Consider the following 12,963-nt stretch of genomic DNA (forward strand, 5'->3'; position numbering starts at 1 on the left):
CTGCCGCCTCCCAGCTCCCACCCAGGGGGCAGCTCAGGGCAAACCGGGCACCAGGGACGTAAAGGGGAACGCTGCCCCCTCACTGCGTTCCCCCCCCAAACTGGCTGAGAGCCAGCTGGGGGGATGGGATGGGGCATGGCCAAGTTTGGGGTGCTGGCACTGTGTCTTGGGGCAGGGGCCGTGCTCACTGCGGAGGGCGAGTTGGCATGGACAGGGCCCTGGGGGGACGAGACTGGGGGTGGAGAAGGCAGGGTCTTCAGAGTACCCTCCTTCACTCCAAATCCTGCCTGCCCCCCCCCAAGACTTCCCCAAAGTGGTAGCAGTGGGGTGAGTCAGGTATGGGGGGGGGCAGCCACAAACAAGGGGGGTGCTCTGATGCCAGGGGGGTGGACTCTCACAGCACCCTCCACTCGCCTGTACTCCCCAGCCCCTTCCCAGCCATGATGGGGGTCCATCCCCCCTTGCCCCAGCGCCCGCCCCACAGCAGGCCGAGCCCTGTGCCCCCACCCCAGTCTCCCCTGGGGGTCCCTTACCTGGATGCAGGGCCCCCAGCGGGGCAGCTGGGGCTGCGTTTTGGGGTGGGGGGACCCCGCGGAGCCGCTCTCTGCTCTGTGGCCGCGTCCCGGGGCTGCGCCAGCCGCTGTGGCACAGGGGCAGGGGGCACCGCACCAGCCGCAGCCCCCTCCTTCGGGGCCCCCCAGCCAGACATGTCGGGCCACTAATGAACTCAGTAATTAGTGCAGCGATGAGGGAGGACAGGGACTTCATTAATGAGGAGGGGCACAAGGCCAACGAGGCCATGGGAGGAGGGGCAAGCAAAGAGACAAGAGCCCCCCCACGGCACCCCAGTGCCTGCACACTGGCAGCAGGCTGCGTACGTGCCCAGCCGCGTGTGCACGCAGCCCGGACGCACGTGCCGCTGGCATTCGGCAGACGCACAGCGCGTGCCCCTGTGCACACGGGTGTGCGCAGCGCGCGCAGCACACGCATGCACGCACATATGCACGGCCCAGACACGCACACAAGTGCAAGCATGCGGTGCGCACACACGCACGCACACCCGCCTCTCAGCACGGCTCCCCGTTCCAAGGAGGTTTGACAGCTTTAATCGCACAAAGGCACTTTGATCTGGTCCCCCAGCCCTCCCCGTCCCTCCCATCCCCCCACGGTGCCACACACCCACGGGGCACCACAACCACCCGGCCGCCCCCTCCAAACGCTGCCCGGTGCCGGCTCCAGGACACCTGCAGGTGCCCCGCCGGGTGCCCAGCACCGCCGCACGCGGGGGCCGCGCTCCCCGGGTGCCGCAGCACCTGCGGGTGCTCGCTGGGCCCCAGGTGGGCACCGGGCTTTGCTGGTGCCATTTGACTTGTCTAATAAAGTGCTGAGTTCGGCCCTCCTGGAGGGGCAGGATCAGGCCCGGGGCAGGAAGGGGTCCCTGGGGGCGGATGCTGTGCAGCACCCCCTGCCCTGAGCCCCCTGCCGTGGGGCAGGGTGCTGAGGCAGGGGGCACAGGCAGGCCCCGGGGGGACCCTGCCTACCCCAGGCAGGGGCGACTAGCCCGGCACCCAGCGTTTGGAGAAGGGCAGCACCTGCGGGAGCCGGACAGGCAGCAACAGAGAGTTAAAACCCCCTCGGTTCCCCCCCAACCCAGCACTGCCCTCCTCTTTCCCTGGCACAGCGGTAAAAAGGCACCTGTGACTTTTCGGGAAACTGATGCTTTTTCCCCTAAAAATATAGAGACACTGTCTGTATCTAAAATGCACCTGGCTGAACTCAGCCCCCCCTTAAGCCCCCTCCCTGAGAGCCCCGGCCCCCCAAAGTCTGGGGCACACCCTGGCAAGGGCTCAGCCCCACGGGGGTGAACCCGGGCTGCAGGAAGAGGGGCCAGGGCTGGTGTAAGGCTGCGGGGGAAATGGGGGGGGACGCTAAGGCTTGTATTGGGGTGTCCCCCCTCCCAGGCAGTCACAGCCTTTGGTGAAACTGCAAAGGGTTGGGGGCAGGGAATCCCCTCATTAGGGACTTGGGGGGCTCCCATTAACACAGTGTTACTGGGAGCTGGGGGAGGCAGCCAGACTCTCCCCTGCTGGGAATAAACTGAGGCTGGAGGGGGGGATTTAAGACCCCCTCTCGGCACAGCCCTTGCAGGACTGCATGGGGGTTGTGGAGACGCAGCGTCCCAAGGCACGTGGGGGGGCATTTACAGCCAGGGGCTCAGCCCTGAGGCCTGGCTGCCCCCCAAAACTCGCCCCTGCAGGCAGAGGGGCACTGGAAGGCACGAGGAAGGGGTACAGACGTGCCCCCCCCAGAGGTGATCAGCTGCACCAAGGGCAGAGTTAAGGGTATGGAGGTAGCCCCCATGTTCCAAGACTAATGGGACCCCCTTTTCTTTTTGGGAGGGTGGTGGCAGGGGGTTAACCCTTACTGTGGGCCCCTGTGGATAGGGACCAAGGGCTGCCAGCCCACCTAGCAGGCAGAACCCAGATGGGGGTCTGTCCCCCCAAAAAGCAGTGGAAAGCAGCAGTTGCTGACCCCCCTCCCCACTCTGGGGGACACGGAGGAGAAAAGGACCTGAGAACCATTTTGGGGAGAGGGGACAAAAGCTGGGGAGGTGGACGGGAACCCCCCCCCCAGCAGGTCCCCAGCACAGCAAGGCAATGGGTCACCCATGGGCCACCCTTCGGGGGGGCAGGGGCACCCAAGCAGAGGGCCACCCAGTTCTCATGGCAGGGGCACTGCTGCCCCATCTGCTCCCAACACCAGCAGGCAGGGAGGGGGCCGGGGCACCCGCACCCAGCAGGCCCGGGGACAAGGGGGGGACGCTCTGGGACCCCCCCAGTAAGGCACTCGGTTGCCACCACGATGCCCCCCTGGCGCAGGAAAAACCGTCAGTGCCCGGCGGGCAGGAGTCTGGCGCTGGCGTCCGGCTGGCACTGCCACTGGCAAGGCGCCGAGCCCCGGGACGGCCCAGGGGCGCGGGCGGGCGGGCGCCCGGGGGCACTAGCTGTTAGTCCGGTGTTTCTTGAGCACTGTGTAAACGTCGTCCACTTTGCTGAGTCTCTCGAAGAAGGGCAGCAGGTCTAGCAGCTCCGTGTCTGCCATGTTATCGAACCACGAGGCCACGGGCACCTGCAGGCACGCGCAGGGCACCGGCTGAGGAGGATGCCCACGCCCCTGGCAAGCCCCAGTCCCATTGCTCCACCCCAGGGGTGGTCACGTCTCGGTGCCCGTTTCTCTCCTCCAGCTGCTGCTGGGGGACACGGGGCTCCGGCTCCGGCCCCTGTCCCCACAGCCAGCCTGGACCCCCCGGAGGTGCCAGCAGTGGGGAAGGACCCCCCCACTGCAGAGTGAACGGAGACTCCCGTGCTACCAGGTGTGGGACATGGTCACCCCATACCCCCCTCCGGGCACACACGGGCCCGGCCGCTCTGCCCCGTGTTCCCCCAGCGCCATCCCGTAGCTCCCTGCACACCTAGCACCCCCCGGCCCACCCCTGCCCCTGCTGCCCAGCTCGTCCCCCCCGGCGCGGGCACATACGGCGTTGTCGGGGTGGAAGATGTAGGAGGCGGGCGAGTTGTCCACGATGATGATCCGGCGCAGGTCGCGGCCCAGGCGGCTCAGGTCCTTCACGTAATTGCCCCGGTGGAAGACGCAGGATTCCCGGAAGAGCCGGGCCCGGAAAGCCCCCCATTTATCCAGCAGGTCGGCCACGGGGTCCGCGTACTGGGGGCAGAGAGGGCGCCACTGGGGCACAGAGCACTCCCTAACCCAGTGCCACCGCTGCCCCCTGAGCCGCAGGGGAGCCGGCAGGACCTGGTGGGGACCGCAGGACCTGGACATCTGCGTTCTGTCCCCAGCTCTCCGCTGATGCCAGCTTGCCCCACGCCTTAGTTTCCCCTTCAAGTGCTCAGACTATGCCTCGGGGAGAGGTGGGCAAAGGCACCCAACGGCCAGCCACGCCGCAGGGGCGGCAGGAAAGGGGGCCGGCAGCGCCCGGGGGCCAGGGGGGCCAGGGGCAGGCGGGCACTCACCTTGGCGAGGCTGGCGGTGAAGAGCACACACTCGAACAGCTCGCCCATGCGCTGCAGGAACTCGTCCACGTGCGGCCGCTTCAGCACGTACACCTGGGGCGCAGAGGGGCAGGGGTGAGGGCAGCCCGCCCGCGCGCAGCCCAGCCCAGCCCAGCCCAGCCCAGCCCAGCCCTTACCCAGCCGTGTCCCCACGCCCAACCCAGAAGCCCCTCACCCAGCACCCCCCGCACCCACCCTGGGGGACGCCCGTGCCTCCCGGCTCACGGGCACTGTGCCCTCGACCCCAGCTGGTGCAGACGGCTCCCTGCCCCTGCCACCGTGGCTGGGAAGGGGGGCAGAGCGCTGCCTGCCCTACGCCACGGGGGTGAGGGGGCAGGACCCAGCGGTGCCAGCCGAGTGGGTGGGCTGGGGGGACACCACAGCCCTGGTGGCCCATCTGGGGTGAAGTGTCCAGCAGGCGCCGGAGCCAAGTAACCTAGAACAGGCTGACTGCCAAAACCACAGCCTATCCTGGATTACTTGAACCTGGCACCAGCCGCTGCAGGATGGGCATCCATAGGGCACCCCACCAGGATCCCTCTTTACCTGCTTCCCATGCTGGAAAGAGGGGTGGCCGCCCCAAAGCGCCAGTCCTGGCACCCTGCCACCCTCAACACAGGCACCTGCCCCCCTGTGCCACCTCCTGCCCTGCTCTCCCTGCCTCCCAAGTGCTGGGATGGCTCCTGGCACTCGCGGGTGGGGGAGAGGGCGAGGAGCTGAGCCCCCTGCCCACCAGGCAAGTCCCCATTACCTGGTGCATGATGCCATCGATTTCCACAGGAATGATGAAGTCAGCGTTGTTCACCGGCTGCAGAGGGCACAGCAGGGTCAGTGCGAGGTGCGCACCCCTGCCCAAACACCGCCCACCCCCTGCCTCCTGCGCACCCCGTGCCAGCCCTGGAGCCACCGTACTGCATCCTCCCTGGAGGTGCCTGCCTGGCCTGGCACCGGGACACCCCCGTCTGAGCTGGGAAGGTGGCAGGGCTGTGCTGGACATGGCCTGACGCTGGGCGCACAGGGCTGGTCATGGGTGCCTGGGGTGCAGGGTGCCGGTTTGGGTGGCACCGAAGCAGGCTGAGGCTGGGGCATGGGGCAGGAGGTGTGGGGTAGGGTGGCATGGGGCATGGGGGTGGGCAGGGTGGGGGCAGCGCCTGGGGCATCTCCCACCTTGAAGGAACTGTGCACCAGCGTCTCATCCAGGTCGATGACCACACACAGCTTGCTGGCGTCCTGCGGCTTGATCTCGGGCAGGAGGTGTTTGACGGCAGCCTGCGGTGGGGAGACACAGACCGGGGGCTGGGGGGGCGGCAAGGAGCTCGCCTTCCTGCCCCCTGCCAGCCCGAGGGAGGAGAGGGGAGGTGGGGGCAGGTCTCTTCTGCCCCCCGCATCCCCTTGCCTGGCACAGGGGAAGCGCTGGGGGAAGGTGGCCAGGGCTCGAGTGCATCCCGGAGCTGCACCCCAGAGCCAGCCGCGTCGCAGCCCTCCCCCTGCAAAGCCTCTGCCCCCGCGAGGGGTGCAGGCATGCCGGGTGCACGCGGGGGGGCCTGGCGGGGGGTACCTTGGGCACGGTGCCGTTCTCCTCCACCAGCAGCGGGGCGTTGTTGTTGACGGAGAAGTGCTCCGCGTCATCGTGGCACAGGCAGCAGAAGAGGGACTGGAAGATGCTGCGGCTCCGTGGCTTCTTGGTGGATGACGGACTCTGGGCACCTGCAGGGCCACGAGGGGGTTAATGGGCCGGGGGCACCAGCGAGCTGCCAGGATGCCTGGGTCCCCACCAGCTCTGGAGGGCAGAGGGGTGCTGGGCTGGAGTCCTGGCGGCAAATGAGGTGAGTTTGGGCCTTCACTGGTTTATCTCCTCCCTGTTTCTCACCCCCAGCTCCTGCCCACCCCTGCTTGGCACAGCCGGGAACCCAAAAGCGGGTCTGTCCTCCGAGTGCCAGGTGGTCCCACACGGCTGAGCAACCTGAGAGCACCCAGGAGGGTCTCTACGAGACAGGACTGACCCCTTGCGCCCATCGTCTGCTTGTGGCGGCCAGTGGGGAACACGGCAGGGCTGCGCCAGGGCTCACCCACATCCGCCAGGGTCCCCAGCCACAGCACCCTGGGGTGCAAACGGCTGGTGCCCCAGTTCTGGGTGGGCACTGGGGGGGGGGTTACTGGGTGCCAGGCACAGTTGGTGGGCACAGGAGGTGCCAGGAGGGCTGCAAGCCCCCCTCCCTGGTGCCTTATCAGCTCTGAGCACACGTCCGGCCGCCCTTCCTCCCCACCGCGGCCCGCGCTGCTGCGCCGTGCCCTGCCAAGCCTGACGCAGGGGCAGAGCCGGCACGCAGGGAAACACAGATACTTAGAGAGGGCCCGGGAGGGACCACACGCAGCCCCTCACCCCGGGCACCCTCCCAGCCCTCAGCAACCCCAACTGGCACCTCGAGTGACCCCGGGGTGCCCCTGCCCCTTTGCACACGCTTGCCGTCCTACGCATTGCCGCGCTGCAGGAGACCCTAAAATAACAGAGCGGGCACAGCCCAAAAGTGAGGTCTGTATCCACCCTGGGCACCTCATGGGGCGGCGATGGGCGCCCTGGCTGAACCCCGTGGGAGCACAGCAGGGGCGCCAGCCCCCGCGCAGTGCCGTGGACTCGGGCCCCAGGCACGGCTGGGACTGAGGAGCGGATGTGCGCGTGGGCAAATCATCAACCACGCTGGCTCCTGCCCTGGCCACGGGCACCGAGCTCCTGTCACCCGCGCCAAGCACAGCCGGCGGGGCGGGAGCCCGCCAGCCCCTCCCGGTGGGCGACGCGCCCCCCCCAGGTGCCCCCCAGGTGCCGGCGGGAGACCCCAGGGCGCTCCGCGTGGGCCACCCCACGGGCACCGCTGCAGGACGAGGGCGGCAGGGCGGGCACCGGCCCCGGCGGCTGCGTCGGCACCGGCCGCCCGAGCCCGCAGGCAGCAGGCAGCAGGCAGCGGGGGGCGGGGCCGCGTCCTGGCGGGGCCCGGGCAGCACACGCCATTGGTGGGCCGCCGCGTGGGCGGGGCCTCACCGAGGGGGTGGAGCTTACGGGCCCCTCTTTTCCCATCCCCTGTGCCACCAAGCGGGCCCCCTCATTGGCCGACCAGAGAGCGCCAGAGCTGCAAGCCAATCAGAACAAAGTTCCTCGCCTGGGCGCCATTCCCGGCGCCCCCATTGGCTGCTCAGCAGATAGAGGGGAAACTGAGGCAGAGGGGCAGCCGCTGCCCACCCGCCAGCCTGGGGGCAGAGCAGACCGGCTCCAGCCCCCCATGCCCACGAGACACCAGGGGCCAGACCCTCCCCCCCCAAACCCCGTCCTTGCCCTGCGAATGGGGCCAGGATGAGGTCGGAGGCGGCCAGGAGCTGCAGTTGCCCCCCAGCAGCCCCCACAGGGCCCCCCAACCCGAGCGTGGGGCACCCCACAGCGGGGCACTGGGGGCCGGGCCCGGGGCGCCGCGGGCTCAGCGGAGCCCTGACGAGCCCATCCGGCGGGGCGCCCACGGGCAAGGGCAGGCGTGGCGGGGCGCCGTGGGGCAGCAGCCCCCCGCCGGGGACGGGCCCGGTTCCCATGCCTGCTCCCCAGCCCGGCCCGGCCCGGCCCTGCCAGCTCCCCAGGCCCGCGGGGAGCGCCCCGGCCTTGCCCCCTGCCCAGGCAGCGGGGACGGGCACCGCTCCCCCTGCACGGCCCCGTTTTGGGGTGATGGAGCAGCTCAGGGGAAGGCGCCGCAGTCCTCCGTCCCCTCTGCCGGAGGTGCCCCGCTGTGCCCTGCCCTGGGCCGCAGCACGGCGCCCGGTCTCAGCCCCCTTCCTGCCTCAGTTTCCCCGCTCGCCACCGGTGTCCGGCTCAGCCAGCTCTGGAGGAAACGGCCCCGAGACGCCAAACGCCGGCGCCTCAGCAGTCCCCCTCCGTGCCCGGCCCGGCCCTGGCAGTCCCCGAAGCCCTGGCACCCCGGGGTCACTGACAGCGTCCGGGGGGACGCGGCCTCCCCCGTGCAGGTAGAGGCAGCTAACCTCCCCCCCCCAGCTCTGCCCCCTTTGCCCAGCGCACCCGGCTCGAGGGTCCCGGCTCACCCAGGCTGCGTCGGGACGTGCCCAGGGGATCGGGTCAGACCTGCTAGCCTGAGACCGCCTGCAGCTCATCACACACTCCGGGAGCAACCATGCCCGGGCACCCAACACCCACCCCGCCCCCCAATCCTCCCTGCACCCATCCCTTTGCCAGGTCCCCCGGACCCCCCGAGGGCTGCCCGACACGTCCTGCCCGGACCCACAGTGACACCCCCTTCCCGGGGGGCAGCTCCTGCACCGGGGGGGGTCCCCCGAAAGGAGGCGGGAGGGCAAAGCCCCGGCGGGGGAGCCCGGCCCGGGCCAGCCCCGCAGCCTCCCCCCACCCGTGGGGTGCTCCTGTGGGGCGACGGGCCCCCACACCCGGGGGGGGGGGGAGACCTGCGGCTGCCGCGCCCCCGCCCCGCAGTGACAGGCACCGGGGTGGGGGGGAGCCGCTCCGGGGGGCGGATCCCGGGCGGGGGGGGCAGTGATTTATTTTCAGGTTTCGCATTTTTGCCCCCCCCCGCCCCCCCCGGCGGTTCCCCAAAGGGAAAGGAAGCGGGGCCGGGGGGGGGGGGCGCGTTACCTTTCTCCTGCAGCGGCGCGGCCGCCTCCTCCTTGCTGACCTGGGTGATGATGGACTGGTGGTCCATGGGCCCGCGGGGAGGGGGCCCGCGCCGGCCCCCCGCTCGCCCCCCCGCAGCGAGGGGGGAGGGGGCAAAGGCGGCCCGCGGGGAGGGGGCGAGCGGAGCGGGGGGAAGGAGGGAGCGAGCGAGCGAGCGGAGCGGCGCGGCGCCGCGGAGGAAACTTTGTTACAACATGGAGTTTCCTCTGCACAATTTTTGCTACAAACATGGAACCCGGACGCGGTTTCAAGGAACCCCTTAAAAGGGCAACGCCAGCCCCCCCCGCCCCCGCCCCGCCGCGGGGGGGCCCGCCGGCCGCAAGCGAGAGGCGGCCGCGGCGCGGGGGGGGAGGGGGGTCCTGCCCCCGCCGGGGTGACCCGCTCTGCGGGGGGGCGGGGGGGCGCGCTGGCCCCTCACAGCACCCAAAGGTGCCGCCGGGGGGTGCAGCAGGGCTCCCGGCTCTGGGGGTGGCGGGAGGTCGCTGCACCCCCCCCACCTTGCACGCTGTGGGGGGTGGGGGTGGCTCCAGGCACGGGGTTTGCACCCCTCGGCTGGGTTTGGGGTCCCTCCGCCCCGGGAGGGGCAATGCGATGGGGCGACGGGTGCTGAATGAACGGCCGACTGCTTTTTCCTTCTTCCCCACTTTCCTTCTCCTGTAATCCCTTGTGTCCCCCCCGTCCCCCCCCCCCCCGGGGGCTCTCTACAGCCACTCTCCAAAAAGCAGCAGCTTTTACCAGAAGTTTGAGGCAGCCACAGCCCCCCCCGGGAGGAGCTGGCTCCCCAAGCCCCTGTGCGCTGACATTCCCGGATGAGTCCCGGCACTGGCTCAGCACCTTCCCTGCCCGCGAGCTGGGAAGCCTGAATGGCTCCCACCAGGGCAGCTTTGCACCGGACCGCTGCCGCCCAGGGTGAGAAGGTGCAGGATGGGGCCAGTCCCAGGGAGCACGTCCACGGCAGGGACTGGCGGTGGAGGGGGCCGCTCCGGGCGGTGGGAGATGGCCCTGCTCTGAGGGCACCGCTCAAGGCAGCTTCAGGTCCCTGGCCCTGGTCACCTCCTGCCTCTCCACACAGGAGCCGGCGACGCGGCACCTTCCCTCGCTGGAAGAGCAGGTTGGAAATCTCCCGCCTGAACCTGCTTGGAGTTCTTTCACCTCGCTCGGCGGTGGGTTGGGATCTCGAGGGTCTGCAAAAGGCCTTCTCTGGCCCGAGGGAGTCCAGGAGCGCTCCGGTGCGGCAGCACCGCCAGGCAGCCGTCCTGCCTGTCACTGTCCTGCCCCATGGAGGGAGCAGCCTCCGGGGCGCCAGACCCACTGCAAATGGGGGGCACAGAGAGACAGCTGCACGTGCCCGGGGGAGCCCCACCGGGAAATGGGGGTCCCTGCTCCCTCCACAGCCTCCCCAGCGCAGAACGGCACCGCCACCCTCGTGGCAAAAACCAGGCTGCCCCAGCCCATCTCTGTGCAAAATCCCCGGGTTTTAGCATGTTCACGGAGCCCAGAGCCGGTGGCCAGGCCAGTGCTTGGAGGCGAAGCTGAGGCCCACAGAGCGGCCAGGCGGCGGTGCCTGCCGGGGAACCAGGCTGCGGCTCCACAGGACCCGGCAGGCGCTGGAAACGCCGGGGGATCCGAGGCCGGTTGGTGCTGCCGGCCGCTAGTCTGGTTCCCGCGCAGGGCGGTGTGACAAGCCGCGGGGAGCTGGGACACCTCGTCCTCCCGGCTCCTCCACGTGCCTTGGCGAGGGGCGACGGCCAGCCCCGTGCCTCAGTTTCCCTGCCCCTCCGCAGCAGGGGCACCGCCACACTGGGTAGGGAGCAATTTCCCCTCACTGGGGACCCAGTGCTGCCCTCCTACCCCAGCTGGAGGAAGAGGAAGAGGCTGTGCTTCCTCCAGTCTCTATTTTGGGTGGATCAGCACAGCTCCTCTTGCCCAGGTGGGGCCGGTGCCGCCAGCGGGACGCCTGGCTCGCGCCCAGCAGGGTGGCAGGGCCTGTCTCCACTGCCGGCAGGCGTGAGAGGATGCACGTGGAAGCTGCTCACACTGTGCCCCGCGGCACCCACGGCCCTTTCCCTGTGCACCGGATCTGCCGTGCCAGGCTCAGAGCGGGGACGGGCGAGGAGGCAGAGCTGGCCCCGCTGGTGCTCCGCAGCTGGCTGCTGGCAACCCTGGGCCAGGCAGGACATGGCATTTCTAATGATCCAGCCTTGGTCAAACCCTCCTCTTCCTCCCCGCATGCTCCCTGCCCCGACCAGCCCGTTTGGAAGCACCAGCTCTCTAGGCTCAGCCCCAGCTCATCCCGGCCCTGCCTGTCCTCTAATTAATGTCATTAGGAAGCTATCAAGGCCAGGAGTGTCCCGGTGGCAGCAGCAGCAGCAAGGGGTCCTCGGCTGGAGCTGTTGCCACCCTACCCGGGGCAGGCTGGGGACACACGGCTGGTGGGGACCCGGGCCTCATCGTGCCCGTGGGACAAGCAGCTGGCCGGAGGGCAGGAGCGAGCCCATCCTCTCCGGGGACCGTGCTGCCACCGCGAAGGTCTCTGTGCATCTTTGCGGTTGCTTCTCTCACCACCCAGGCTGGGTTGGGGGGTGCCTGGGGGGTCCCTCCTTCCCACAGCACGGGTCCCGCCAGCCCTCAGCCCCCTGGCAAGGGCTTGGGGCTCGGCACCCCCGTCCCCTCCTGTCCCCTCTGCTCCCAGCAAGACCGAGATGGCAAGTCCCGGCGAGCCCCGTGCTGCTGCTGAGGCCAAGGCGGGTGGCGGGTGCTGCGGTGCCCAGGGTGGGGGGGGCCCAGGCCGGGGCGGGCAGCCCCCCCCGGGGAGCCCCCGCCTTTCGGTGGGGCCCACCGCTTTGGCTCCTCCTTCAAGCAGCCTCCGAGCAACCCGAGGCCGGGCCAACGGGGAGGCGGGGGGGGGAGGACCCGCCCCACCCCGCGCCGGGCGTCGCCCTTTTAAGGAAGGGGAAATTCTTCACATAAACAAGCGCGGAGCCGCGGAGCGGGGGGGTCCCTCCCGGAGGGGGGGTCGGGGCGCGGGACCCCAATGTGCCCCCTCCCCCCCCCGGGCAGGCTCGTCGGGGAAGGGGGATTTTGGGGTGGGGGGTGCTGGGAGCGGGGGGAGCCTTGAAACAGCCAGGGAGCGTCTCGCAAGTGCGGGCCGCGGCGGGGGGCGAAGCGCGGCGGGACCCCCCCCCCCGGGCCCCCCGGGTGCGGGGCCGGGGCCGCGGTCGCCCCCGCGGGGCCGGGCGGCTCCGCGCCGCATCCGGCGGGGCCGCGGCCCGGGGAGGCGGGAAACGGGGCATCCGGGGCGATGAGCGGCGGCGGCCGGGCCGGGGACCCCGCTGCCCGCTTGCCCCCAGGCCTGGCGCTGCCCCGCCGCCCCGGCGCCTCCGTTCCCGGCCTCGGGGGCTCTGTCGCCTCCCCACCAAACCTCGGCTGCCCCTCCCGAGGGATGGCGCCTCTGGGGACCCCCATCCCCCCCCCCAGCAGAGACCGCTGCTTTCATTGCAGGAGTGGTTGCGCCCCGCTCCGGGAGAGCCGCCAGCCGGGGCGTTCCCGCCGGGCCAGGCGAGTCCGACCAGCCGCTCTGGAGTAACGGCCTGCAAACCCGCTGGCCCTGGCGCCCGTCCCCCCCGGCGCGCACGGGGAGCCCCCGGGGCTGAGCCGGCACCCCGAGAGCCGGCCGGAGGGGGCGGCTCAGGGCCGCGAGGGGTCCCGGACGCCAGCGAGGCTGAAGGCAGGCTGCAAAATCTCAATTTATCACCCGGCTCCCGCCACGGCACAGGAGCCTTCGCAGAGCCCCGGCCTCCGAGCGGCACCTTAACCGCCCTGCCGTCCCCAGGGTCCCCCATGGCACCGGGGGGGCCGGGAGCTGGTTCCTCCGCCTGCAGCCAGCTGCTCCGGGAGCAGGGCTTGCTGGCTGTCCCTGCCGTGGGGACCCCGTCCCCAGGGCGCCCGGGTGCCTCCCTGGCACCGAGCGGGTGATTAGCGGTCCCGGAGGCTGCCGGCTCCGGGTGTTAATTGGAAGGGGGGGTCTCTGGGGGCGGCTAATTTACTTAGGCCTCGGTGCCGAGGGCTGGGGGCTTCTTCCGCTGCTCCCCCCACCTGCATGCAGCCTGCAGCAGCCCCCCTGAGCTGGGGGCGCCATGCAAACCTGGGGGGAAGAGCCGCCAGGCTGTTAACCCCTTCCTTGCCAGCTGCATCTCTCCCCAGAACGTCCCCCTC

General features: G+C 70.5%; 1 protein-coding gene across 1 annotated transcript; it reads right to left on the minus strand.

Annotated features, from left to right (window-relative positions):
- Positions 1-720: 720 nt before the first annotated feature.
- On the minus strand, positions 721-8,962 carry CTDSP1 (CTD small phosphatase 1). The gene is made up of 7 exons (XM_067299206.1): positions 8,710-8,962; positions 5,629-5,777; positions 5,238-5,339; positions 4,822-4,878; positions 4,032-4,124; positions 3,538-3,723; positions 721-3,129 (listed from the first exon to the last, which is right to left on the minus strand). Exons 1-7 carry the CDS (start codon positions 8,774-8,776, stop codon positions 3,001-3,003), a joined length of 783 nt encoding a protein of 260 aa, XP_067155307.1. The 5' UTR covers positions 8,777-8,962; the 3' UTR covers positions 721-3,000.
- Positions 8,963-12,963: the final 4,001 nt, after the last annotated feature.

This window comes from Apteryx mantelli, chromosome 6 (assembly GCF_036417845.1).
Source record: "Apteryx mantelli isolate bAptMan1 chromosome 6, bAptMan1.hap1, whole genome shotgun sequence".
NCBI lineage: Eukaryota > Metazoa > Chordata > Aves > Apterygiformes > Apterygidae > Apteryx > Apteryx mantelli.